Raw genomic sequence first — 27,670 nt, forward strand, 5'->3', positions numbered from 1 at the left:
TATGCCATACCTGTAAGGTGGATGGATTATTTTAGGAAAGGAGAGGTGCTGTCCATCATGGATTTCAAATAGATATGGCATCAAAATTTGAGAGAAATATGTCTATTGAGTGCATAAAAAGTCTTACATCTTTAACTTGAACTTGTAAAAAAAAAAGAGAGAAAAGACAGTGTTGCATTTAAATTTTTGCTCAGTGTATGAATTCTCATACAGGCTATTTCAACTGAGAAACCCAAATTCGGATCTAAGCAATTGGCGTAAAAGGGGTCTTCATAAACTGGTTCGGTTCATGGCCTCTAGCCTATTAATTAACTTGTCGATAACATCATTAACATCATAATTGCGTGCGTGCGTGTGTGTGTGTGTGTGTGTGTGCGCGTGCAGAGGGGGTTTGGGGGTGGAGGCTGTTCTCTCAGCTCTCCGTGCGCACACACGGAGCTCCGTAACGCGACTGTTCACTTGTCAAATTTCAGGCAGATCCCACCTAGATTGGACTCTGATGCAAAAACACTGCAGCCGAGGTGATTTGTGGTAAGTTATGTTTCATTACTAGGCTTTTATTTGTGTTATAACTGTGTGATCACCGGCTCTGCTGTGTCCTCTGTCCTCTGTCACATTGACTGTCCATTGAAGATTCAACACGAGGTTTTTGATAAGTTTGTGTCAGTCACTCAGTAAAATAATTCGTTGGCTTATCAAAACAGAGTAGCTCACACGCACGGGGTTTTATCTCGTGAATTTGCCTCGTGGTGTGATAGCACAGCGTATTTTAATAAACGAAACTTGTGCGCACTGAGGCTGCTCTTGTCCGAGCGGCGGCTGTATCCAAATGCCGAATTTAAATCTCACTATCACATTGTAATTTTACACAGCGATCTTTGTGGTCACTGACGTTTTAAAATTGGAGGTCGTCGAACTGAAACACGTGTAATATTATAATACATGTTTCATATAGACTAGTTTACTGTATAAAAACATTGTCCTTACTTACACTCACCAGCCACATTATTAGGTACACCTTGCTGGTACCGGGTTGGACCCCTTTTGCTTCAGAGCTGCTTTAATCCTTTGTGGCATGTATTCAACAAGGTGCTGGAAACATTCCTCAGTGATTCTGGTCCATATTGACATGACGACATCACACAGTTGCTGCAGATTTGTCAGCTGTACATTAATGATGAGAATCTCCCGTTCCACCACATCCCAAAGGTGCTCTATTGGATTGAGATCTGGTGACTGTGGAGGCCACTGGAGTACAGTGAACTCATTGTCATGTTCAAGAAACCAGTTTGAGATGATCTGAGCTTTGTGACATGGTGCGTTATCCAGCTGGAAGTAGCCATCAGAAGATGGGTACACTGTGGTCATAAAGGGATGGACACGGTCAGCAACAATACTCAGGTAGGCTGTGGTGTTTAAACCATGCTCAGTTGGTACTAAGAAAATCTCCCCCACACCATTACACCACCAGCAGCAGCCTGAACCGTTGATACAAGGCAGGATGGATCCATGCTTTCATGTTGTTTACACCAAATTCTGACCCTACCATCTGAATGTGGCAGCAGAAATCCAGACTCATCAGACCAGGCAACGTTTTTCCAATCTTCTATTGTCCAGTTTTGGTGAGCCTGTGTGAACTGTAGCCTCAGTTTCCTGTTGTTAGCTGACAGGAGTAGCACCTGGTGTGGTCTTCTGCTGCTGTAGCCCATCTGCTTCAAGGTTGGACGTGTTGTTGGTTCAGAGATGGTCTTCTGCAGACCTTGGTTGTAACAAGTGGTTCCTGTTGCCTTTCTATCATCTTGAACCAGTCTGGCCATTCTCCTCTGACCTCTGGCATCAACAAGGCATTTTTGCTCACTGGATATTCTCTCTTTTTCAGACCATCCTCTGTAAACCCTAGAGATGGTTGTGTGTGAAAATCCCAGTAGATCAGCAGTTTCTGAATCACTCAAACCAGCCCGTCTGGCACCAACAACCATGCCACGTTCAAAGTCACTTAAATCACCTTTCTTCTCCATTCTGATGCTCAGTTTGAACTTCAGCAGGTCGTCTTGACCATGTCTACATGCCTAAATGCATTGAGTTGCTGCCACATGATCGGCTGATTAGCTATATGTGTTAATGAGCAGTTGAGCAGGGTGTCTAATAAAGTGTCCGGTTAGTGTACATTTCCACACAATATGTAAGTATTGCTCTGTATTGGTAGGATCAGTTTTGATCACGCATGAGGAAACTGTCTGTCTGTCTCTCACACACAGACCGACACATTTAGGCATAAAAGGCAGCAGTACAAAGTGGTCCACTTAAGTAAACAGCAGTGATGCATACACTTTTCTTCGACTTTCCCTTGACCCTATGTTTTCTCTTTTCTTGTGAAATACTTAAACCTCCGCATGCCTCTAAAATCCTTCAGATTAAACAGTCTGAGGTTCAGCTGCTCACAGCTCATGCCTACACAGAGGCCACAATCTGTGACAAGGGGTCACAAGTGGACATTGATGAGTCAAAGACAAACTGGTTGGGAATCACTGGAATAGAAGACCAGAGGGAGGAATGGAGAGATGGAGCAAGAGGGAAAAAAAGAAGAGAAACTAGGTAAAATGTGAGGAGATGAGTAAAGAGAGAAGGGGAAAGGAGAGGGGAGGGGAAGAAGATCAGACAAGGGTCACAGGCAGGGGAGAGGTGAGAAAAGTAGAGAAGCAGAGGGAGAGGAAACGAGGAGGGAGTAGAGTTGAGAGGGGAGGAAGAAGAAGAGATGGGAGAGAAGAGGAAAGAAGGAAAAGGAGAGAGGAAATGGCAGTATAAGAATAATGAGAAGAAATTTTGACTCAGCACACATTGAATATCCAGTTTCTTAATTTGTCTCTTCTTTCCATCAGTTGGCACGTGTTATTAAAGTCTCACTTAAAGCTCCAGTGTGTATATAGCAGTGAGGACTGCAGATGCAACCAGTTGAAACTTCTCCCAGTTAGAATTCCTTAAGTGTTTGTTGTTCAGGAGGTTTTTACTAGGAGCTGAATTATCTGCAGAGGTCTCTTCCTCTTCAGAACCAGGTGACTAAAACTGGAATAAAGCAGTTTGATGTTAAAAATCTGCCATGTCGGACACGGGCTGTTAGCCTAGCACCTGCTAATCTGTGCTCTCCTTATTCTCTGTGACTTAAGACCCAGGCGTTTAGGTGGTTTTTACCAGGAGCCAAATTTCATGAAAAAAAAACAGTGTTTCTCCTATGCTGTTTGGCAAGTTAGACATAGGCCTAGCATCTGCTTATCAGTGCTCACTTTTTTTCTCTAATGACTTTGGCCCTGTCTCTACATATCCAGATATTTTTGTGTATAGTCAACCCTAGAGCCCTAAAATGACTCCAAACGCTCGTTTTGCAGTGTTCACACAGACAGCGTGGTCGCTGCAGCATCGCTACAGAGCTCCCTGCTGCTGTAACTACTGTATTTCCGCAACTGAAAGCCAGTACTCTACATATTAATGGAGCTGTACAAGCCACTGAATCGTCAACAACATGGTCCTGCAAATATTTCACAATAAAAAGCCTTGTGGTAACAAATTGTCAGAGGACAACAGAAAATGTTGAGTCACAAATAAATACTTATAAACATTGAAACTGTGGCAAAAGTTTGCACGATGTCAATACGAGTATCAAAAGACCGTTTTTACAGCTGATTTGTTGCTGAAAAAGCGCATCACGTGGATAAAATAGGTGAGATGTTACGCAGCTGAGCAGCAGCTGAGATAATCTGTGGTCCCGGTGTTAGCTGTCTATCTGTGAAGTGTACAGGCTAATGTTTCGCTTTTCAAAACACCGCTGATTCCCATTCAGTTTAAGGATGTAGAAGCTCACTCAAACATACTTGTGATGCTGGACATGCAAAAGTTTTCCTTCCACTCTTCATCAACAACAATCGCACTCTGAAAAGTGTCCCACCATCTGCCAGTTCGACCAGTCCTGATCCAAAACCGTCAGTTCTAGTGGACTTTAAACCCCGGACGCTGAGGAGGAGCAAGAGCAGCTGGTGCAGCAGAGTCCTCCGTTTGTCTGTGAAGTGATGGGTTTAAGTGTAAAAGTAGTCATTCGACCAAGCAGTGCAAACAAAACACTAGCAAACCCATAGTGCCCCATTGTTACCGTTGTTTCCAGCATTTGCTTATTGCACATTGTATTGTAAAAACATGGCGGTACAACATGGTGATCTCTATTGACTGGGACCCACGACCTATGTAGAAATAAACAGCTCATTCTAAGGGAACAAAAACACTGTATTTATTTTCAGGTGATTATACATGAAAGAAAACATACTTATTATGTTATATTATTTATGCCAATTTGTGCTTCTGAAGGTAGACCGGGTCATCCACTAATTGGAGGAGCAGCGGTTCGATCCCCGGCTCCTCCAGTCTACATGTTGAAGTATCCTTTGGCAAGACACTGAACTGCAAATTGCCCCCGATAGCTGCTCCATCAGTGTGTGAGTGCATGTGAATGGTTACTGAGTAGCAGGTGGCACCTTGTACGGTAGTCTCGGCCACCAGTGTGTGAATGTGTGCATGTGACATGTAGTGTAAAAGCGCTTTGAGTGGACAGAAGATTAGAAAAATGCTCTACAAGCGCAGTCCATTTACCATTTAAATCCTACACACTGGATCTTTAAATTGATGTGTTAGTCAGCTGAGTAAAATATTCTAACCTCTCATGACCCTTCTTTCTCTTTTTCTGTCTTTCTGTATGTGTCTGGGGAAGCACAGGAGCTTTTTATCAAATTGGCATACATCCACTCTAATGAAGCTTTTAAGGCTTTTTATTCTACTCTTCATCTGGACAATTTGGCAGATAATTACATGCAATTGTTTGGACTGCTCCCTGTGTGGGAAGAGGAGTTAATTGGAGCTGATTTGTGTTTAGAAGGGTCGTGACACCACCTGTCAGAACAAGATAAATACACTTAAACATGCACAAACCTTCCTAAAAATTCATATTGTTCTCTTTGGGAGCTGCAAAGTCTTCATTATGTTTTTTTGTTTTGTTTTTTTTGCTCTAATCTCTCACTTAGGGTAAAATGACTCATTAGCATGTGTCCATGTGAGCACACCTTTGTACGTTTATCTCTGCGTGAATGCAGATGAAGGCAAACCACATTCAAAAAACGTTCAGTGAGAGCGTTTGTGCTTGCACGTACGCATGTGCATGACGAGCTTGTAGGAGTATTGATCAAACTCAGGCTAATCTGTGAGCCCTTGTCAGTCTTTGTAATGAAAAGTGTGGAGGCAGAGACGTGGCAGGGATGTAGCCCCGCTGCAAATCCGTTAATTGAACAGCAGCAGAGGAAGCAGACTCCCCGAGGGGAATAAGACTGATGGATCGTCAATTAGCTGATGGTGTATCTCTCTTCCACTTTTCTTGTTTAAAAGTGGAATCATTTGGAAAGAAAGGAGAAAAAAAAACATGCCTGTCGATCATCTGTCTAATTAATGACCAGTACATTAACATAATGAATCCTCTGTCAGCCATCTTCTTTGGGACAAAATCACATCTGTAGAGTTTAGCATAATTTACTGGGGCTTTATAATCAAGGCTACATAATGCTTCTGTGAATATACTGTATGTGATGGAGCTACTGATGTTGCAGCTTTTCACTTTGAAATAACATTTATAAAACCTCATTCAAGACATTCAGCATCCTCATGCACATTTGCTTTGACTGGCATTTTCCATTTTCTAACAATGTTTTACATGCTGTCTTTTTTGTCTCTTTTTGTACAGTGGTTTTTAAATGTTATTGATACAGAGCTGCATTTACCGATACCAAACAGTTACCACTTTCTATGCTGCGTTCACTTGAGCAATGCGCTGATGGGAGTAAATAAGGAAGCAGCCCCAAGCCATCGTGTATGGAGGCAGGTTGGGGTGGTGGACAGTTCACAAAAACCTCCATGTTTTGGCCTCTTGTCCACACACAAACAAAGTTTTAGGTCACTAAAAGGAGGATTTTTGAAAATGCTGATGCAGATTTAGTAGCTGTGAGGACATGTAAAATGAAACATGTTGGGAATGATGACATAATCTCCTCAGTTTGCGCATGCCCATTGTTGCTTTGGGTAATGAGCATACACTAGAAACAACAACAACAATGGCACATGTGAGTCCCACGGGTCACTAAAAGGCCTGATAGGTCGGCCCAGGTTCAGGCTGAAAATGTGCCCTGGTTGGCCTGGGTCGGTTAGGGCTCAGGCTGTGGGGAAAATGTGTTTTAATTTTTTTTTTTAAAATTAAAAAAAATAAAAATAAAAAGTGAGCAGCCAGGCTCTGTGCTGGGTTCTCTGTCTTTTCTCCCAGCCAGAGCAGGGAGCTCCTCTGGCAGGCAAAGACAGTGTGGAGAGTCCGTGATCCACCATGCTGGCCCATTTTCCGCTGGTAATGTGCGTGGCTTGCGCTGCCACACAGCCGGTGTGTCTTGAGCAGTAGGAGCTGACTAGTGCTTTTTGGGGGGGTTGGACTTGGGTTCAATATTTTATGTGATGATCTCAGACAGGCTGGGTTCAGCCTTCAACTCACACGGGTCACTTTGGTTCGGGTTGTACAGTTATTCCTTTGGTCTGTTGCAAACTCTAGACCTCTCTGTGGTTTAAAGTCCACCAGAAACTACAGTTTTGATCAGGCCCATGCCAACCAGCAGATGGTGGGACACCTTCCAGTGTAGTATTGTTGTCAAACAGGATTGGAAGGACAATGTTTGTAAGTCCAGTGCATCAATCATTAAGCCTGAATTGAATGGGAATCATTGATGATGAGATATCAGGTAAGTGTTTTGAAAGAGGTAACGTTAGGCTGCACACTTTGCTACCTTTGTGATGAGGGGAGACTGCTGCTGACAGTGAATGCTGGCGGGCGTTTTCAAACATATCTGTATACATGTAGGCAGTGCTTAAGAGGCTACTGCCAACCTAGCAGCTCTTAAGAAAAAATACTACAGTAAAATGAATAAAACTCAGGATTATGATACCCTTTGACATCTCCTGTCATACTGGAGTATTCGTTTCTTAAGACTTTTAATACAGAGCAAACAAGACCTCAGCAAATAGGCAGAAATAGCAAGACTGAAAAGCAGTTTACCATGAGTAAGGACAATAAGAAAATTATGCTACAGTTAAAATGCTCAAAATTTAGGACAGTTGCACTCTAATGATCATTCTCATTTCATCTTCCCCATATTTGTTCAATTTTTCAGTTCATGAATTAGCTTGAAAATGACTGAATACCGCCATCTACAGGCGACATTTAAGGTGGACCGAGAAATTCCAATCGGAAGCTGTGAATCGGATCACTGTAGATCTGCCACAGCCTTCGAGAGCAATGGCGATGTTACAGAGTCAAAGAAAGTTATGTTTTACGTCGTGGCAACAAGCGCATAATCCTTGGGACTCCAAGGCAGCCATAATAAACAACAGCCTACTATCAAGTACGCGCCAGGCTGAATAACTTCCGGGGAACAGAAATGAGAGAGATTAAATATCAAAATAAAAAAAGGGATCATTTTTTAAATGTTGTATTTTTGACCTGCGCACTAAATGAAATATTTGAAAAAGAAGTCGAAATCCGTTTTTTGTTGGACATTGAAAAACAGTTGATGAAATAACAAATCGTTTTTCCATTTTATTGTTTTTTCGTTCTTAATTGAAATTCAAATGAACAAATGATACATGGACCTACGTCCTCAATATGTTTCTTTTCCTAAAGCTAACCACAGTAACGTTGCTTGCCTAAACCAAATCCGTTGTAACATTACGTTGATTACGTTAAGTATGTAACGCCAGACGCGGGGCGCTTATTAGTGATGAGTTTGTTTTATTGTTTGGTCATGCGACTTGCCGTAATACAGAGAGAAATATGTTTCATTGTAGTGTTAAAGACATTTTTAAATATGTGAGGTTACTTTGTATCTGTACATTTGGTCTCTGCGAATCTTTACATCGGTCCTTTGCGGCTACCGAACATGTGATGAAGAGGAAGTGAAGCTTTTATTGTGAAAAGGTGAGTTTGAGAAAATGAACGACAACAGCGGAGCAACACGGTTGTTTTAATGTTTCGTTGGCGTTGCTACTGAGCCGACTCAACGTAAACAATGCAGACTAAAAATAGCCACTACACATTCTATGAGGATACGTTGAACAGCCGCGACAACATTGCGACAGTGTGAGTCTGTGTGTGTGTGTGTGTGTGTGTGTGTGTGTGTGTGTGTGTGTGTCATCATGGAAAAATGTGGTCTTCTTGACAGCTGTTGTTTTTGTGTTTTTGACTAATTTGCCAGTTGTTTATATCTGTGTTTGTCTGTGGACAGATTTTTGTCAGCCCGATAACGTCGCAACCAGGCAAGATGCAGTCTGAAGATGGGTGTGTTCTGATTAGGGGCACCATAAGTAGTGTTCTTTCTTCTTTTCTGTACACCCTGGTCTGATTAAAAAAAACAACAACACTGCCTCTCAGTGCAAGCCTTAATGTTACCTCATGTGGGAGACAGCAGCGATATTTGAGATACAGATACAGTGTGATTCAGGTGATGGAGTGTGTTTGAGGCTGTGTGAGTTTTTTGGAGGATAGAGGTGCAGAGGTTTTTGTGCCCTGTACCATCTGATGGTTGGTCAGGTGTTTGTGTGTGTGTGGAGTTATGACTGTGTAAAGCATGTGAAGCAAAGTTGAAGAGATCACTTTTAATGTGCAGTCAAAACTCCAGGCTCAGTTTTAATGGCAGCTCGGTGAAATTAACAAGAGTGAGTGGGCAAAAGCTCTTAACTGCCACAAGATGTTTGCTAAAATGCTGTGCATATTTATTCGCAGTGTCATGAAAGGTGTCCAAACACGACCAACTTTTTAATTACAAACCAGATAGACTGAAAAAGAAACAATAAAATGTCCTAAAAAGCACTCATTGAAGGTAATTATCATGATTTGAGCAATCAGCGTGGATTCATTTGACTAACTAAATGTTTACCAGACAGGCATTTGTTTTAATGGTGACCTTGTTGTCACTCGATCACATCAGCGGGTTGTTTGCACTGAGCTGTGGCTCGTACTATTATGAGGTAATTACAGGCATCAATAGAGTTTTCAGTGAGGAGGAAGCGGCCCTTCACCCTCAGTATCAACCATATAATCATAAGAGGCCTCTCACATGAACAGAGTCAACAATACAGTTGCTGCTCTACACTGCTTTTAGAAAATCCAGCCATTGAAATTAATTCAAAGGCTGAGTGGTTGGTTGTGAAATATGTATTTGTAATGTGTTTGATCTCTGCACATTTGCTCTTTTATCTGTAGGAGAGCTTTATCAGGCACTAGAAATGTGACCTGCTCAGGCTCAATATACGCTTGTTACACATGGGAGAAATTGTGACTGCAAATGTATCATTTCTGTAAAATCACAGCTGTAAAAGTGTGGAAAAGGAGTGGTATATTACATTTAACCTCATTTAAGCTTTTAGTATAATATAATCACCCCCTGTAGGCTTAAAAGTAAGCTCTACTCAGTTTGTATAGCTTACTCCTTGGCCAAGCACAGCAACTGAAGCCAGTTTGAATTCACAACAGGTAAGATGAAATCCAATAGCAACCCAGAGTCTCCACAACTGATCATAATCCTTATGTTCCAAACAATCATCACCTCGCCAATAAATCTCTCATTACAATACTTCCTGTGACACTTTGGAGTCAAGATCAAAACATCAAACCAAAGGCACTTACATCTCACCGTGGAAGCACAGGTGCTGAGTCGATAGTCGTAGATGAAAAAAGGATGAATGACTCGCAACACTGCAGGACTCTGCAGAAAATAATTATTTATTGCACTGTGACGTATGTTTCGAGCTGTATGCTCTTTGTCAGACTTGGAGTTATGAGCAAGCATGTCATGACAGTAGTGTATTCAGCAACGTTGTGGACAAATGAGTGTTTGGAATAGAGACCGTTTTAAGGTGTCTTTCGGCTGCTAGGAAACAACATCATCGTTCCACTAAAACTTCCAGTCTAGCCACTACTGCACAAAAACGCTGAACTTAAAGTCCTCCTGAACTGAAGTGCCCACTGTGGTAAATGGCAAAATTTGTTATAGGACCTTGCAGCTCAATGGTAGGTTGTCAGACAAGGTACAAACTTGATGTCAGAAATTAATCTACTTCTTCCCTGAAGAAATGCACCAGCGCAAAGCGTGGATTGTAGCGATCAAAAGAAAGAACCAGACACGGTCTGGGAACTCGAGGGTCTGTAGCACTCACTTCATCGCAAGTAACTCAGCTTATTCAAGCCAACAGCATTACATTGTTGAAGCTAACAACTGTTAGGCCACAGAGGCAGAGAGGAGCATTTGTATTTGTTAGTGCTCTGTGTCCGTCTTGTCATTCCATTCTCCAAATAATTGTGAAAATGACCATTAAATAAATTAACACAACAAACCCTGGAAAGGCCAAAATGAGTTTCCTCTGTGGGGTGGCTGGGCTCAGCCTTAGAGATAGGGTTAGGAGCTTGGACATCCGGAGGGAGCTCAGAGTAAAGTCGCTGCTCCTTTGCTTCGAAAGGGGTCAGTTGAGGTGATTGGGCATCTGATCACGATGCCTCCTGGGCGCCTCCCGTTAGAGGTCTTCTGGGCACGTCCCACTGGTAGGAGGCCCCGGGGTAGATCCAGAACATGCTGGAGGGATTACATATCTCATCTGGGCTGGAAAGCTTTGTGGTCCCCCAGGAGGAGCTGGGCCTGCTGCCCCCGTGACCTGGCCCTGGATAAGCAGATGAAAATGGATGGATGGATGGAGACCCTGATGTTTCCTGGGTGTGTCCAGTTCTCTCTTTTGACTGCTGCAATCCATGCTTTGCACTGGTTTGTTTCTTTAGGGAAGCGGTAGACTTTAATTTCTAATGTCAGGTTTGTATCTTGAAGAAGAGAACATTCTGCCTTTAAGAAGCAAGGTTCCAAAACTCATTTTGTTATTTCCCACAGTGTGCATTTCACTTCAGAGGGACTAATGTTAAAGTTGAATGTTCCATAAGCTGTTTTATTGCCTCCATACTGGTTTTTGGGTTGTCCGTCTGTATGTCTGCCCCATTCCTGTGAACACAATATCTCAAAAACACGTCAAGGGAATTTCTTCAGATTTGGCAAAAACGTCCCCTTGAACACAATGACGCACTGATTGGATTTTGGTGGTCGAAGGCTAAGAGTCAAGGTCAGTGTGACCTCAGAAAACATGTTTTTGACCATCACTCTGGAGCCCTCATGCTAATTATGACAAAACTTCACACAGACGTCGAACAGGATATAATGATGAGGTGATAACATTTTATATCCAAAACATCAAGGATCAACTTCACTGTGACATCATAATATTCTGCATAAAACACTTTCCTGGCAATGACTCAGTGTCATATCTCAGGAATAGAGGAGGAGACATTTGGTCAGATACTGAAATGTTGACACTAATCTTGGGTGTCCACCTTGAAACTGTGCTGATTGTGTAGATCGTCTGTGCTGCCTGTGGGAAGATGAATGTGAAGCAGCCATGTTCACATGGATAAACTTGACCGGTGCACAGAGGCATACTATTGCAGGGCGGTAATTCTAGCCATTGCCTGATATCTGACAAATGTCAACTTGTTGCACCCTGTTTTCATCTTCAGTCAACTCTTTCTCAGTGGAGTGGGTGGATTCAAAGGTCTGGATCCAGGCAGCTGTTTTCACGCAGTAATGGCTGGACTGGAAGTCTCAGTGGAACAACAATGTTGTTTCCGAGCAACTGAAGCACGTCTTGAAACAGTCTGTAATGAACATATGAATCAATGGTGGTGAAGTAGATAATTTTGCTGAAGTGGCAGCCATGGCGACTGTCGTCATGAGTACAGGCACTTTTAGCCAAGGCATAAGCAAATGCTGTTTGAGTACACAACACACACTCACTTACAGTGTGTTTTATCAAGAGACAAAACTGTTGAGGTGTTAAGTTATCACAAATCCTATTCTAAAACAGAATGTGGCTGGAGTCACAGATTTTACTCTCTATTCATTTCAGGCTAATGTTTTCCCTGCCAGTGGCTAATTGACCCTGCCTTGTTCTCTTCAAGCAGAGTTCAATCATGTTTAGCTCTGACACAGAAGTGTGGCTCTTATGTGTGATAGAGGAGGTGGGATTTACCTCATATATGAAACACACATCATAGTAATGCAAGCTGTAGAGAAGCAAGGCTGCTGCTAAGCTGCAGCGAGTGCAGGGATATTAATAGAAGGTGGTGACAATGTCTGATAAAAACTTGCTGTTGTTATGGTTATGCTTACAACCTGATGTACACTCTTTTGTCTTAGGCTTGTTGCTAACCACGTGAGCACATTTCAGAAGACTAAGTCCGTGCATCAGGGTGTTCCAGATAAAAAGCCATTGACTACTTTTACATTAACAAAATATTCCAGTATTTTTCCCTTATTCTAAAAAAGACAATATTTCTACTAAGGTGTTTACATGGCTAATGAATATTAATATTTCACTAATATTGCATTTTACATGCAGCCCTGCAATTAAAGTGCATTTATCAAAAAAGTATGGAAAAAAGGAAGGCTGAAGCTGCTTGTGGCATTTGGAATCAAAATAGTATTTTTTTTTTCAGTATTCCACCAGTAACGGACTTATATATGCCAACACAGCCTCTCTCTTTCATTCCTTCATCCTTCTTCAACTGGTTGGTGTTACAATATTCCCACATAAAACCTGTTGATATCCAAGTCTCTCGTAATGCTCAAAAGTAGGTGTAATTCTTCTTCCTACCAGAGAAATGGACTTTTCTTTTGGGCATGCATCTCTACCCCACATCCTGCCACAAACAGGCAAGAGGCGGGAACTATTGTAAAACTCCCAACTGAGATGCATATTCTGAATGCGCTGTACACATGTCTAAATAATGTTCTTAAAACCTGAACAATATCAACATACCTCAGGTTTTAAATCTTAAAATGCTACATTTGGGAAAAGGCCTGATTCAGCACATCCATTTACGAAATATGCTTTTTACACGACCTCTATCAAATTCAGAATGCATGTAAGTGTAGTCACACTAGCCATGTTTCCATCAGCCTGTTTAGATGCGCATCTAGAAGTATCGCATTGGAAAATTATGATGGAAACGCCAAAATTCGAATTATTAATCCCCTGATTGACACAAACTAAAATACGCTCGCTTTAGCCGGGTTTTGGTTGATTCGAAAAAATGTTGATTCGCAAAACAGGGGATGGAAAGAGTTATGTTCGAATTACGTCTGACATAGCGCACCTCTCTCCATGGTGATATCCACATTCCGGGTTGGGAAGGTGGTAATGCATTTACAAGTTGGTTGCCAACCGCCAGAAAACGTAGAAGAAGAAGACTGCGAGACTTGTTTTGTTTCCAGTTCTGCGGAAAACTCATGTGAGTTCGTAGTTTTCACCAAAGTCCGTACATTTAATGGAAACACACAGGATTCATATTTCTTTTAATGCACATTTCCCAATGATTCAAATCACTTTTGGATGGAAAACAGCTATTGGCACACAGGAATTCTTGCTGCAACCTCCTCTATGAAACAAAGGAGTAAGACATCCCAGGAACCTGCCGTGATTAATTAAACGGCACATCAAAAATCATTAGTTTAAAGTCCCCTCTACAAATATTCCACTGCCTTGAAGCATTGTGGGAGTTGATTCTACAGTTAAAACCTGAATTGACCGACTATCGACCGACTAAGTTTTAAATGTCATGGCTGTTGTGTTTGAGGGGAAAGGGGAAGGACCTAAATGCAGATTTTCAGTGATTCAGTGAAGTGAAGTCAGCTCCCAGGCAGGTAAGCAGAGAGACAGGTACAGGTGGCCAGAAACCAGAGGCATGAAACAAGCACAGCAACTTAGAGGTACAATTGGAAATGAACCAATATATACACAACTTGGCTGATTGGGGAAAATGGGAAGCAGGTGTGTAGTTCAGCAGTGAGGGCCAGGTAACTGAAGGGCTGATGAAGGAAGTGGGAACAGGTGTGTGGATGGGAGGAGCAGTCAGGTAATGGGGTGGGGAGGGGAAGTCCTATGGCTTCTGGTGGATGGATAGAAAATGACAATGAAGGAACCTCAGGAATGGGGAATGTGGCCAGAGAGGAGGACAGAGAGACAGACTGTGACACTAAGCACCACACTGACATCATCTTATAACATTAGCATCGACTGGAGTCATGTTTGTCTTTAAGGGCAAATCTAAGTCCAACCAAAAAATTATTATTGCTTTATCGCACTATATTCACCAGCTACATGTAGTTGCTCACAGACAGTTTATCTGAGCTTTTATTGCCAAAAAAGTTGCCTGTCGCAGTCAGGAGTGAGGCTAATGAGAGTGGTGAGTGTGAACTAAGACAATGAGCTAAAGGACACTAAAATAGATCTGAGGGAACATTACACATAGTAATTTAACCCACTGTTGTGTAAATATATTTCAATCAGGAGTGATACAAGAAGAATACAGAATATGAGTGTACAGACTACCATATAATTTGTGCTGATTAAGATGTAAGATGATGAAGTCTTTGGCGCTTGGACACCAGAGGGAGACATTTTGTCATCAAGGGACATGTGAGCAGCAGCAAGATAAACCCCCCCATAGAGTCCAGACACTGGTGGAGGTGGCTGCTGACTCTGAGGCTGCTGAGGCGGATGAGGCTGATGAATCCGTAAAGACTAGGTGGTGATGGGGAGGTGGAGGGCACGCACGACTGCAGCAAGAAAGAACTACGGCAGTAAGACACAGCTGTATACTACATGCTTTTGTGTTTGATTATTTTTAATCCAGCCTCTGGTTGTTAATATTACAACTTAGCTCCTGACTGGCAACTTTAATTTAATGAGCAGGAACAGGCGCAAGAAAAGTGACATCAGCCCCTCAACACTAGTGACATCAAAGGTTCAGTGATATCTCTAGACCTACAGTATCTGCACTCAGCAGATGGAGAGGACAGAATCTGCATACACACATGCACAAATGCACATATCGCACACATGTACACTTACACGCAAGGCTTAATATGTACCATTGTTGCCTTTGTATGTGAATGTAAAGAGCACAGGCTCTTCAATCAGCATTCATTTGGACTCTCTTGTTTGTCTCTTTCATTTGCTCCATACAAGGCCTTTTGGGCCTTTTCTTAACCTTACATCGCCATAGCAACATCTCCCAGGAAGTTTTTTCTTAGAGCCGGCCATAGAATGGCAGACAAAAGAGTTGATGTCGTCTGGGAAGACAGATTGTCTGTCTGCTCTATTGTGTGGGTCAGAGATTAGAATGGCAGGTGTTGTGCTGCACATCCTGGAAATCAGGAGCACAAAAAGAAGTGTGTGTGTGTGTGTGTGTGTGTGTGTGTGTGTGTGTGTGTGTGTGTGTGTGATTAAGCTGTACAGTGTGTAAGGGAGTTCTTGTCTTCAGTAGGATGTTTCTTAACTATATATACATTTTTTGTGCTTTTGACAAAATTGTTATCCTGCATGTCTCTTCTTCTTCTTCTTCTTCTTCTTCTTCTTCTTCTTCTTTCTTTTTCTTCTTCTGAGGAAATCCTACTTCCCATGCGCTAAAAATCACCAAACTTTGCACAAAGGTCCAGTCCCATGCCAGATTGCCTCAGCTGCAAAAACAGGCCAATAGTCCTGATGGTGGCGCTACAGCAAGCCTCTAAAGTTCAGTGAAAATTCACAACAAATCAACCATATGTGCTACAGATTTGCAACTTTCACCAAAATGTAGCCCCAATACTGAAGAAACTTTTGTACATTTAAACCTATTGCAAAGTATGAAGTCCATCACTCTGTTTTATTTAAAAAACTGTAAAACTTATTAAACCTATCTCCTCCCACAATTTTTGCTCAATTGACACCAAACTTGCTACAGAGCATCTTCAGACTGTCCTCCACAAACGATCCAGACAGATTTTTGATTTATCAAAAATTGAGCCTACAGTGCATCAAAATGTTTGACTGTAAATTGTATTGTAAACATATACTTGCAAATTCTTGCTAAATACATTTTCAGTGTTCATTAAAAAAAATGACAAAATTTTGGATTCATGGTAGATGATGTTTGGAAAATATCAGAATTTTATCTCAAAAACTGATTTATTTATTTTTTACAGCATTTTGAATTTCGCTCTCATCGAACAATTGGAGTCAATGTAAAAATTGTATTTTTAAACATCAGTTTTTCACTTATGGAGCCAATAAATCATTGTTAAAAACAAATTACCAACATCTCCATGCTGTCTAGATGCAATATGTGTATTTTTGCATTTTTGTCTTAATAACTGAATTTTTGACAGCCGTTTGAAATCTGCCTTTACACACTAACAGCTGCTGTCTTGCACACAGGTGACTGGCTTAGTCAATTTGTGAAGCTACATGTGACATTTCTGTTTGCCAATTAGCTCAGTGAGATAGAGGATGGTTCTTGGTGTTGAAGATTGTGAGTTCAAGCCTCAGCTCGTGCAACATTTCCATATGAGAAATCTACCCAAACTTTTCATAAAGGTCCAGTCCCATGCCAGATGTCCTCAACTGGAAACACAAGACAATAGTCCTGATGGTGGCGCTACAGCAAGCCTCTAAATTTCAAAACTTTGAAAATTCATAACAAATCAACCATATGTGCTACAGCTTTGCAACTTTCTCTTTCAAATTTGCTTTTCCATGGCATGGATGGCTACTGTCTGGCACTCTGATGCTTGGCTTAGTCAATTTGTGAATTCAGCTAAGGCAGAACAGACATTCTAATGTGAAAGTCCTATGTTCAGGCATCATGCTATGTGGATTAGAGACTACTAAGGTTAAAATAATTATGATCCAGGCACTTTTGCGGAGAGACAAATACTCTTTATCAACACTTTTCCCTGTTATCCCTTGTCTCTTTTCCCTGTTTATTTGGCTTAGCTATCAGTCAATATGCAGAGTCTATCCAATAGCTACTTTTACATTTATAAAAAAAAAATTTCATCTTTGTCACCATGGATAATGTTTAGCTTTAAGCTAGATCAGACCAGTTTGTTCATAATTGCTAGCAGTTAATGTTCTTCTTACTTTCTTGTTCTTGAGTTTTTTCTTTCCTTTGTATATTATGAGTCTGATCACTTCAGCCACTCATCCACAATTTGAAGGGCATGCCATAATTATATGATGTAACTTCTATGTTGTAATATGCTTTGTTTTAGTGTGTGTGTGTATTACATTTTTCACATGGGCTTTTACATATACCACACATTCAGTGTTTTATGATGAAATAGATTATGACTTCTTAAGAAAGGGACCATTGAGCTGCTGGTTTAGTGCTGGATCAGACATCAGTGTTGAGCTTGTTGCTCAGAATTGCCTAAAACTGCCCGGCCCCGACCACTGCTGCGCAGCAGCTATAATTGTACCTGAAATCAGGTTGTAGAAAAAGGTTAATTTATGTGTTGCACATTTCAGCTTTAAGGTAATTCTGCCCTTCAAAGCTTAGACCAGCTGGTCCAGGGATGCAGGTCATTTAGTGATAAACATGTATCGCTGTCCTCCAGGCCTGCATTGTAATTATTCGTGTCATTTTGTTTATGTTCATTTTCTTATGCATATTAAATCAGTTACAAATGAGGTTTTCCATTGAGTCTCTTCATTATCACTGCAGGACTAATAAAGGACAAAGGTCGAGCAAATGTTGTTTTGACATGTAGTTTTTAATTGAAAATGTATTTCCTATATATGTGGTTAAAAACAATTTACCTAAATTTTAACTATGTATATGGACTCAAATGTGTAGGTTGTTGAATTTTTTTTAGAGCTCAGGAAATGCATAAAAAATAAACTCAAAATAGACTCTTCAGTCATATTCTCATACATTTAACATTTCGCATCTCGTCTACTATTACAATATTGACACAGAACATACAGTCCAACTAGTCATGTATAATGTATTATTCTGAGAGATTCCTTTGATATGCACATATGAAATATGTATGTCTTGTCAGTCCATGTGAGCTAAGCACCTTTATATTTATGACCCTTGAACTTATTTATGTGAGACACAAAATTCTATCAACCTATTGAGATTGCACAAGTGGTGTGTGGTGCGTGTTGTGTGTTAGCTGATTTTTAATACGCTCGCAAAACCACCTTCAGCTTTTGATATTGTTGGTTCATTGTGAGGACTTTCTATAAGCTACTTCCCTAGAAAAAAGAAGTATTGCTCAATGCTTGCAGTGCAACACTCAAGTTCACTTTGACTGGAATAACAGTCAGTGACTGAAGACAAGTTATCATTTGGTTCCTTCCTCTGATTCATAAACTTTTAGCTTCACCCCAGCTGGCTACACACACCTTATGAAATTGGTATTTGGTTGACTTTAGGTTGTGACGTCAGGTGACCAAATTCAATGTCAGGACAACGTCTAATGCCGACGTCAACTGGTGTAGAATACTGACGGCAGATGACATAATGTTTTGCTGGTTTTAGGTTGTGCTGTTAAGTAGCCAAAATCAAACGTCTTCCAAATGTCTTATGCCGACATCATCTTGACCTAGAATACTGACATTTAGTTGTAACATATGGAGAACAAAACCCAATGTTTCGTCTCTAGACAATGTGAAATTCTAAAATCGGTAATAAACCATCATCAATGCGATTTCCATTCCAACCAAAATTTAACATCCGTGCCAGCAGGGACGCCACTGTACCGTGTGACTACCTGAATGTTGTGCAACCACATAACATCAAGCATAATATTTTGTCCATGATAAATGAATCTGAATCAGGATAAAGTCATATCAGGAGCTCATATCAAAAGACTAAATCTTTGAATTAATCTAAAATTGCCTTACCTTACAAAAAATAATATTGTATATTTACTGGATTATGTGAGTGTGTGTCCTTTTAAGTATTAGGTGGCTCAGGTCATCTCACAGCTGCATTTACGTTTTGTAATGAATGCCCTTTATTTCTTAGCTGACCTTTAGTTTGAAATAAAACCGAGATAATCAAATATCTAATTTTTGTTTCAAAATTAAAACCTATTCTAAACAAAGGGAAAAAATGGCATTGGTTGTTTAACTGAACTGTACAATATTCTCCTTTATGTGTTGCTGTAGATAATGTCTCTGATTTTATTGTATCGCTCACAGTTTCTATATGCATCCTGTAAATTATTCTTCCTGCGTTTTCCCCTCTTCTGTTCCCATCGTCCTCCCATCAGCATCAATGCATTTAAGTCAAGGTTGTGAAGGACATGGCTCTGTTATTTTTTCCCCGTAGGTCAGTACATTTTGTTCCTAACAGACCACCAATTATTAACCATCGCTGTGAGGGATGAGGGTGTGCCTGTCTGCGGCATGGTAGTTATTAAGAAGGCTTCATAAACAAGTCTTGTACTAATAGAACTAAATGCGTTATGTTTTTGTTCCGGTGCAGGCTTGTTTTTGTTGTGACGGAAGGATGGTTGTTAAGCTGATTAGAAGTTTAGTATTCTACAAGCTTCACCGGTCTCATATTGGACCAAACTTTTAAACTTTTGACTGTCCATGCCATCATCGCCAGCAGCCATTTTGACTGCAAACAGAACTTGATAGATTTTTAGAAATGTGTTTGTCAAGTTGTGTCTTTGTTTGTCATCCCTTCTCTCTCTCTGCTAAAGACTGTGTATATTTTCTGAGTTTTAATGTCTAATGCTGCATTTTTACCAGCTGCGACAACTTCATCATATCGGTTTCACGGTATTTGATGTTTTTTGTTGTTTTTTTTCATACAAGAGTGGTCTTACCCACATTTTCTACTAATGACAAAATAATTACTGCAGTAGATGGGCTTTAAATAGCACATTTTACTGTCATAAGGACTGTATCATGTTTTTTTCATGTCCACACACAGGTAAATGCATGACCCCTTCAAAGTATGGTTGCCAATAGGGCGGCAGTAATTAAGTTAAATAATTAGAATGATTATGGTTGCAGTCAAAATAAAACATTTTTATTTAACCAAGTTTGCACAATCAGTACAGTCAACCATCATTATCATCATCAAAATCCTATGACAGCATTTGCAATAGATGGTCGGTTGCTCCACGTCTGACCTTTTAAAACCAAAGAACCTCCAGACGACAGACACGGCTCCCCTTTTTGGTATGAGCTCTTCTGGGTCATCATGTTCTTCTTCAGCAACGTGTACAGTTGCCTTGCTTTCGGCAGCCATTCTTGCCTACAAACTTGTCTCTATGCTCTCACTCTAGCACGCCTCAGTGTTTCCAGATCTTGGGAGAGAAACAAGCAACCAGGGCTATGGAAACAAGCCCAAAAACCAACTAGCTGACCAAAATCGAATCTTTTAATCCTCTCGCTTTCTACAAATCTTCATTGTATTCTTTCCATATTTTGCCCACGTGTTAGCGAAATAGTTAAAGAACCTCCATTAATCACGCAATTTAAATGTGAAAAGTCTAATTGGCTGACCGTCACCTGTGTGTATGCGGAGAAGGAGAGGGGCGGAGGGAGCGGAGCTGTGGACACTTCATGCGGTCCAACATACTATCATGCTTACATAACTTATTAGATGGATATATACATAGAGAGAGAAAGGCAACGTTTAGAGAGCAAGCTCAAATAAGCAACTCCACTTTAGAAACAAGCCCAAAAAAACGCAACCCGCGACTTTACAAACAAACATGCCCAAAGTCGCAGCTAATAAGCGGAACTGGCAACCGTGGCACGCCTGTGGTGTGCAGCAGTGAAATAGGTCCCCGCTGAAACACTTTCCCGCCACGCACGTTCCAGACGTTGTTTGGGCTTTTCACCGGTATTGCCGTATATGAAAAATTCATATCATCACGAAAATAAAGACTAGTTTTCGGTACGAACTGGTATACCGCGCAGCCCTAGCTGGAATTGTTTTGACACCGTTAGTCTGTGTGTCATTATGGCAAATGTGGTCCTGGTGACACCAATTGTAGTGGAAGTTACCACAGAAGCTGTTTTTGAGTGTTTTGCTAGGTGTTTATATGCGTGTCGTCTGGCTATGGACAGGTACTGTCAACGCTATAGCGTCTACTACCAGAGATAAGATGAAATAATTAATTATTCAGGTTATTAGGGTTTTGACCTGTGGAAGTCATATTAGAAAACTTTGGATAGAGCCAGGTTGCCTGTTCTGCAGAGTTAAGCGAACTGCCTCCTGGCCCCAGCATCCTGTTTGAGGGGAGGGTAGTATCAAGTAGTATCAGTAATATCTCATCTCACACTTGGTAATAAAGTGAATTAGTATTTCACAAAATGTGAAACTACACCTTTAATGCATTGTTTAGATTGCCTTTGTGCATGAAATGTGCATAATTAACTAACTTTTCTTTGCCTTGTAGGACTGTTGACCCGTCACTGATGGGATCTTATCAACTTCTGTTGCCTCAGGTTCCTTAAAGCCTCCATGGAGCTCATCCAGGCCACCCAGCTGCCTCTGGAGGCCCCTACACCTACGTGGAGCAACAGCTTCAGTCCCCCTTACTCCCATTTCCTGCTCGTCTCCACTACTTCTGAATCGCTTCTTGGCTTCAGCCCGAGTGACAGCTCTTTCCTTTTTAACAGCACCTGCCAGAACTGCACCAAACCAGAGCCTGGATCCCTCCCTGGCTTGGCTGGAGTCTTCATCCCTCTTATCTATGGAATAGTGTGTGTTGTTGGCCTCATAGGCAATACTCTGGTCATCCATGTTATAGTCAACTACACTAAGAATGAGTCAGTCACCAATATCTACATCCTCAACTTAGCCATTGCAGACGAGCTCTTCATGCTGGGCCTGCCCTTTTTAGCGGTGCAAAATGCTCTGCTGTTTTGGCCCTTTGGCTCTCTGATGTGCCGTGTGGTCATGACAGTGGACGCCATCAACCAGTTTACCAGCATCTTCTGCCTGACCGTGATGTCAGTGGACCGCTACCTGGCTGTCGTGCACCCCATCCGCTCCTTCTGGTGGCGGCGCCCCCGTGTAGCCAAGGCCATCAGTGCCACAGTTTGGGCAGGGTCCTTTGTGGTGGTGCTGCCGGTGGTGGTGTTTGCAGATGTGCTGAAGGACGATGGGAACTGCAGCATCGTGTGGCCTGAGCCAGCAGAAGTGTGGAAGACGTCTTTCATTGTGTACGCGTGCACTGTGGGCTTCTTCTGCCCCCTGCTGGTCATCTGTCTGTGTTACCTGCTGATCGTCATCAAGGTACAGCATTTACAATAATGCAGATACAAAAAGGTTGTTCCAAACTACAGTACCCAGGAGCCTCATCCTCCATTGCTACGGAGACAAAATCAGAGAGGTTGTAAGTTCAAAATGTTCATTGTTGAATTCGTAAACAAAACACAGAGCCATAGTTGCTAAATTAACCAAAAATTGATCCAGAATCCAAACGTACACATTAACAACCTACATTAAATTATTATTATTTCGACCTCCTCCACAGTCACCATGTTTGGCTGTTGGTCAGAAACTTTTGACTCCGCCCTCTAGTGCCACCTAGTGGTTGTATCTATACCAACATACAGGATGCAAGGAAGTATGGGGGTGGTGACAGTGTCGTTTGAAATTAAGGTATCTATTTTTGTACATAAAGGGAGTATAAATGACCCCAAAGTTTTTTGCACACCAAGTTTGTATTTTTTAATTCCTTCATCCGATAAAAATTGTTACGCACAGAAACCTTGCATGCTGAGTACCATGCGTTTTATTGGTTTTGTTTCCTTCCGAAAATTTAATAATGGGCAAAATGGAAAGACACTGTCACCACTCTCTGGCTGCATCTTCCATTTGGCACCACGGCTACCTGACAGGACTGAGCTGTCCTTCCTCTCTGCCTCCACATTGTTGCTCTCTTTCATTCTGTCTGCCTGTGGTCTTCATCCTCTACTTCTGCCCTCTCTTTGTCACCATCATCCACAAGAATATTACTATCTGACTTACTGAAAAGAGGCTGTCTGAGTTACAAAATGATACTCTGCTCCCTGTTCCTTTCTCGTTGCTTCTTTGTCAAACAACTCTCTAGTAGTGAATCTTTACAAGGCTTTTGACGGATGCGAAAAAACACAGGCAATCAAACTTATTCCGAAAACTGTTAAGACATTTTAAAGTGAGTGTGTAAACGTGATTGACACATGAAGTCATATATTTATTCTTAAACGTGCGACAACTTCAGACAAAAAATAACCTTGGTGTACAAAGGCTTTTACTCCCAAAACCAAGGGTGCCTGAAATGGCTCATGCCATTTTCCACCTCTGTTGTATTGCAATGTTTTAAGTCAAAATTATTTTTGTACAAAAAAAAAATGCTGTTTTTGGCTATTCGCCAATAAATCTCTCCAAATGAAGCTGCATTGCAGAGAAGCCCTTTAATGCAGTAACAGCTTTCATCATGTGCTGCACAAACACATTGGTACACACTAATATCCTATATAATTGGACTGCTCTCTGTTGGTATCACTAATGATGTTGGAGGGCACTTGTAGTGAAGCAATATTTGTACAGAAATAATGGGGAAGCACACTGTGCCGCAGTTAATATGTTATGATTCTGTGGAAAAACATCCACCACAATATACGACACAATAAAGGCTACATTCCCCTCAAAACTTTCAGAAATAAACATTCTTTTTTTTATACCATAAAGTACCATCGATGCTCTCATCAATAATGTGTATTCTAACTAGAATTGCTGCCTCGCAGTTGTGTGCCTCCGTGAACCAGTAAAGTTGCAGTTACAGTTTATATTCATGTCTGTGAAAACATTGAAACTTCACGTACACCTCCCCCCGGCAGCACAGAAGATCTATACATCAGCAGTCTGAAGGTGGGCACCCAAAATTAGTGTCACCAATTTAGTACCTGACCAAATGTCTACCCCCTGTTCCTGGATTATGATGTCGAATAAAGGCCAGAAAAGTGTTTTTGCAGAACATTATAAGTTCATCCAATCAGTTCACCATTGAGTCCAAGTGAATGTTTGTGCCAAAATTGGACGAAATTCCCTCAAGGCCTTGAGATATCATGTTCACGAGAATGAGACCGAGGAGGTCACATTGACCTTAACCTTTGACCACCAACATTGAATCAGTTTTTCGTTGAGTCCAAGTGAATGTTTGTGCCAAACTGGGAAAATTCCCTCAAGGTGTTCCTGAGATACCACGTTCACGAGAATGAGACAGAGAAGGTCACACTGACCTTAACCTCTGATCACCAACATCGAATCAGTTTTTTGTTGTGTCTAAATTAATGTTTGTGCCAAATTGTAAGAAATTTCCTCAAGGTGTCTTGAGATATCCCGATCACGAGAATGAGACGGAGCAGATCACAGTGTACTTGATCTAAGCAACTCTAACAAGCATAGTACAGCCTATTTACCTGAGATCCTGAGTGCAGAGCTGAACTTCTTCCAGACACTGTTTATAAGTGTGTAGGCCTATCGTCCATGGGACAGATGTAAAGCTCTGGGTAGCCCTGCACTAACATGATCAACTTTCGCATATTCATCAGACTGAATATTTACAGAAGACGGGAAAGATATCTGTCAGCTGTGATTGGTTTGTAACGTGACTCCTGTCTGACTGCTGAGCGTGGTCACTTCCTGTGTCTGTCCTTTCAAATTAAATTCCCACATGGTCCAGTCATATAGGTTTTAATTTATTTTGACAAGGTGCAGCTCCTAATAGAGTTTCATGTTTGTTTTCTGCGACTAAACGACCACTGAAATCTTGCCGACGAATGACCTTTCTGGGCGACTAAGGATTAGTTGACTACCAGGGTGCAGTCCTCGTAAACAGAACGTGTTTCTTTGCTTTATTTATTCTTAAGTACTAAAAAATGACAAAAAACAGCAAAGTATATTCCCAGGAGGAATGTAGCACATGACTGTCAACAGTTTTCATACAACTGTTTCTTAGGTACAATGCGGTTTGAAGATACATTCACCTTTATACTGGGTTCATAGGAAAAAATCTCAGGTGGGGATGACTCAGAACCTTAGCACACAAAAATACTAATTGAGAAACTGATTTAGGTGAGCTAACCCTTTATGAGTAAACGTGTGTTTAAATAAGAAAGGTAAAACTTTATCTTTTCTTTCAAAGGTGCGCAGTGTTGCAAAGCGGGCGCAGGCCACGTCCTCTCGGCGCAGGAGGTCGGAACGTAAAATCACCAGGATGGTGGTTGTGGTGGTGGCAGTGTTTGTGTTTTGCTGGCTACCATTCTACGTTCTGAACATCGTCAACCTCCTTGTGGTCCTGCCTGGGGACTTCAGGGGGCTCTACTTTTTTGTTGTCGTGCTGTCATATGCCAACAGCTGCGCCAACCCCATACTGTACGGATTTCTGTCTGACAACTTCAAGAGAGGCTTCAGGAAGGCCCTGTGCGGAGCTTCACGCAGGGTGAAGAACAACGACAGGGCCGCCACTGAGGTACAGCGACCAACAGAGGAGTGGGGCGGCATTGTGCTCCAAGCACAGAAAAGTGAAGGAGTCAGCAAGGTGCATAGGAAAGACTGTGGTGAAAAAGAAGAAGAGGAGGAAGTCAATGGAACAGGAGGGGCCATACAGATGAGTGAAATATGCAAAACGTCACAAAATGGAAACCACAGTGGCGTAACAGAGGGCTCAAGGACACAGGTCATGCAGAGAGATAAACCTGATCCAGAGCACTCGAGTCAGAGTGCCAAATATGGAGAAGGCGCTGAGAAAGGCCCAGGCTCTGATCCTGCTGAGGCAGCATCCCCTGTGGCCAGTAAATGTAGAATCAGCAGGTCAAAACCTGACGAATCCCTGGACAATAATTCTGTGCTTGAAATCAGCTCCTTGTAACAGATGACGTGAGTTCAGTGGATTTTGGTGCCACTTAAAGTATTTCTCAGACTTTTGAAACAGCTGTGAATATTACAAACAACTGTGGGTTACAGATTACCGGCTCAGTGTTCATGTGAAGTGACTGTTGTCTTAAAGTTGTGGTCAGACCTTTTGCTTGGCTGATATTTGCATTATGTAACAGTCTGCCAATATCAATGCAATTGTTTTTGACATGGTGTGAGAATGTAAAAAAAAAGATATAACTGACAAAATCTAAAATCAGGCATAATGTCAGCCATGTTGGATTGAAACACTGGCTGCAAGTAATGTGAGGTAGTGTTCAGTTATTGTTGCAAGCAGACCTGCAGAAACACTTGTATGCTCAAGACTGACGGGTCATTTTTTAGGTTTAGATTTTTTGTTCTTGATTTCTCACTTGATTGTGAGACTGTTTTGCCAACTGGTCTGGTCCCTTTAAAGGGCAACAACGGCCACTTTCAAAATTCATGTATGTTTCTGTTTCTGTTAAAGACAGTCCAAAAATATTTGTAATCATAAACAACTCTCGCCCAAATCCATAAACTGGAGTGCTAAAACTCAAATCTGTGATGTCATCAAGTACAAAGTCTGGAGCTGCTCCCTAGACAAAAAATATGGAAAGATGTTCTAGATCAGTGATTCCAAATCGGTGGGTCACGGTCCAAAAGTGGGTCGCGAGTCCATTCTGAATGCACCGCAGTGACTCGAATACCCTTTTTCCATTGTCACTCTTGGCCATGCTGCCTTAAGCTGCATCAGAGATGGACCTTCTCTGGAGGAGACCAGAGAGAAACGCATTTTTTAAAGTCTCCAGTTAGGAACCACTGATCTAGATGCCACTGCATGCCCCCAGGGGAATGTTCTGAGTATATTGGTACATTTTTTTTGTTTCAGAGCTGAGAACACTACAATCGAATGAAGCTCATTTGGGTATAAAAAAGAAAACAAACTTTCTGTGGGTCTACAAATGGCCTGTGGAGCAGCTCCACACTTTATACCCCATGACATCACAAGTTACTTACTTGATTTCTGGCTTTGAGAGAGAGTAGCTCATGTTCACAAATACTGACTGAACTTTCCAAGGCAATGGAGATAACATGTTGGAATTCTTAATTTCAGCTTGTGTTCCCCTTTAAACGGACAAAAGACCAGGCTTTACACTATGACGGTCATCCCAGGTTAATGTAACCCTGATAAATACTTTATCTTTTTAAATATTATATTCTGTAACAATATATATTTATTTATTGCTGTCATGTTAAAAAGGACTGCCACAAGGACTTCTTTTGATCAGGAACATCATGTTCTGAAATGGCTAATGCATTGTATGAATCATATCCCAGTGGGACATAACTAATGACCCATTGTGAAATGAAAAATGTCAGCTTTGTTTACTTTATATTCTTACTAAAACAGCCCACAAAGCTTAATTGTTGTGTTTTCAAAAACATTTTACTGTCAGCTGTTTAGTGCTTTTGTCAAACCTTTCTGTAACATCAGTACTGTGCATGTGTGAGCATACGTCCATGGAGCGGGACATCAGTGTAACTCTGTCGCTGCATTTCTTCAAAGCAATCAAATCTTTTCCCCATTTAAAAGGTCCAGTATGAAGGATTTAGTGGCATCTAGCAGTGAGGAAACTTCTCCCGTGTGCTATGCGTTTGGGAGAACCACAGTGGCCAGCGTGAAAACTCAAATAGCCCTATATTGAATCAGCGCTTGATCTTTTTGTTCTGGGTGATCCAAGTGTCCTGAAGCCCCGACATAAAAAG

At 41.4% G+C, this 27,670-nt stretch overlaps 1 protein-coding gene across 1 annotated transcript; it reads left to right on the top strand.

Annotated features, from left to right (window-relative positions):
- The first annotated feature begins 406 nt into the window (after window positions 1-406).
- si:zfos-169g10.2 (somatostatin receptor type 5) lies at window positions 407-27,670 on the top strand. Its single transcript, XM_050044629.1, has 3 exons — window positions 407-531; window positions 21,414-22,255; window positions 25,152-27,670. Exons 2-3 carry the CDS (start codon window positions 21,479-21,481, stop codon window positions 25,875-25,877), a joined length of 1,503 nt encoding a protein of 500 aa, XP_049900586.1. The 5' UTR covers window positions 407-531; window positions 21,414-21,478; the 3' UTR covers window positions 25,878-27,670.

This window comes from Epinephelus moara, chromosome 5, assembly GCF_006386435.1.
Source record: "Epinephelus moara isolate mb chromosome 5, YSFRI_EMoa_1.0, whole genome shotgun sequence".
Classification (NCBI taxonomy): domain Eukaryota; kingdom Metazoa; phylum Chordata; class Actinopteri; order Perciformes; family Serranidae; genus Epinephelus; species Epinephelus moara.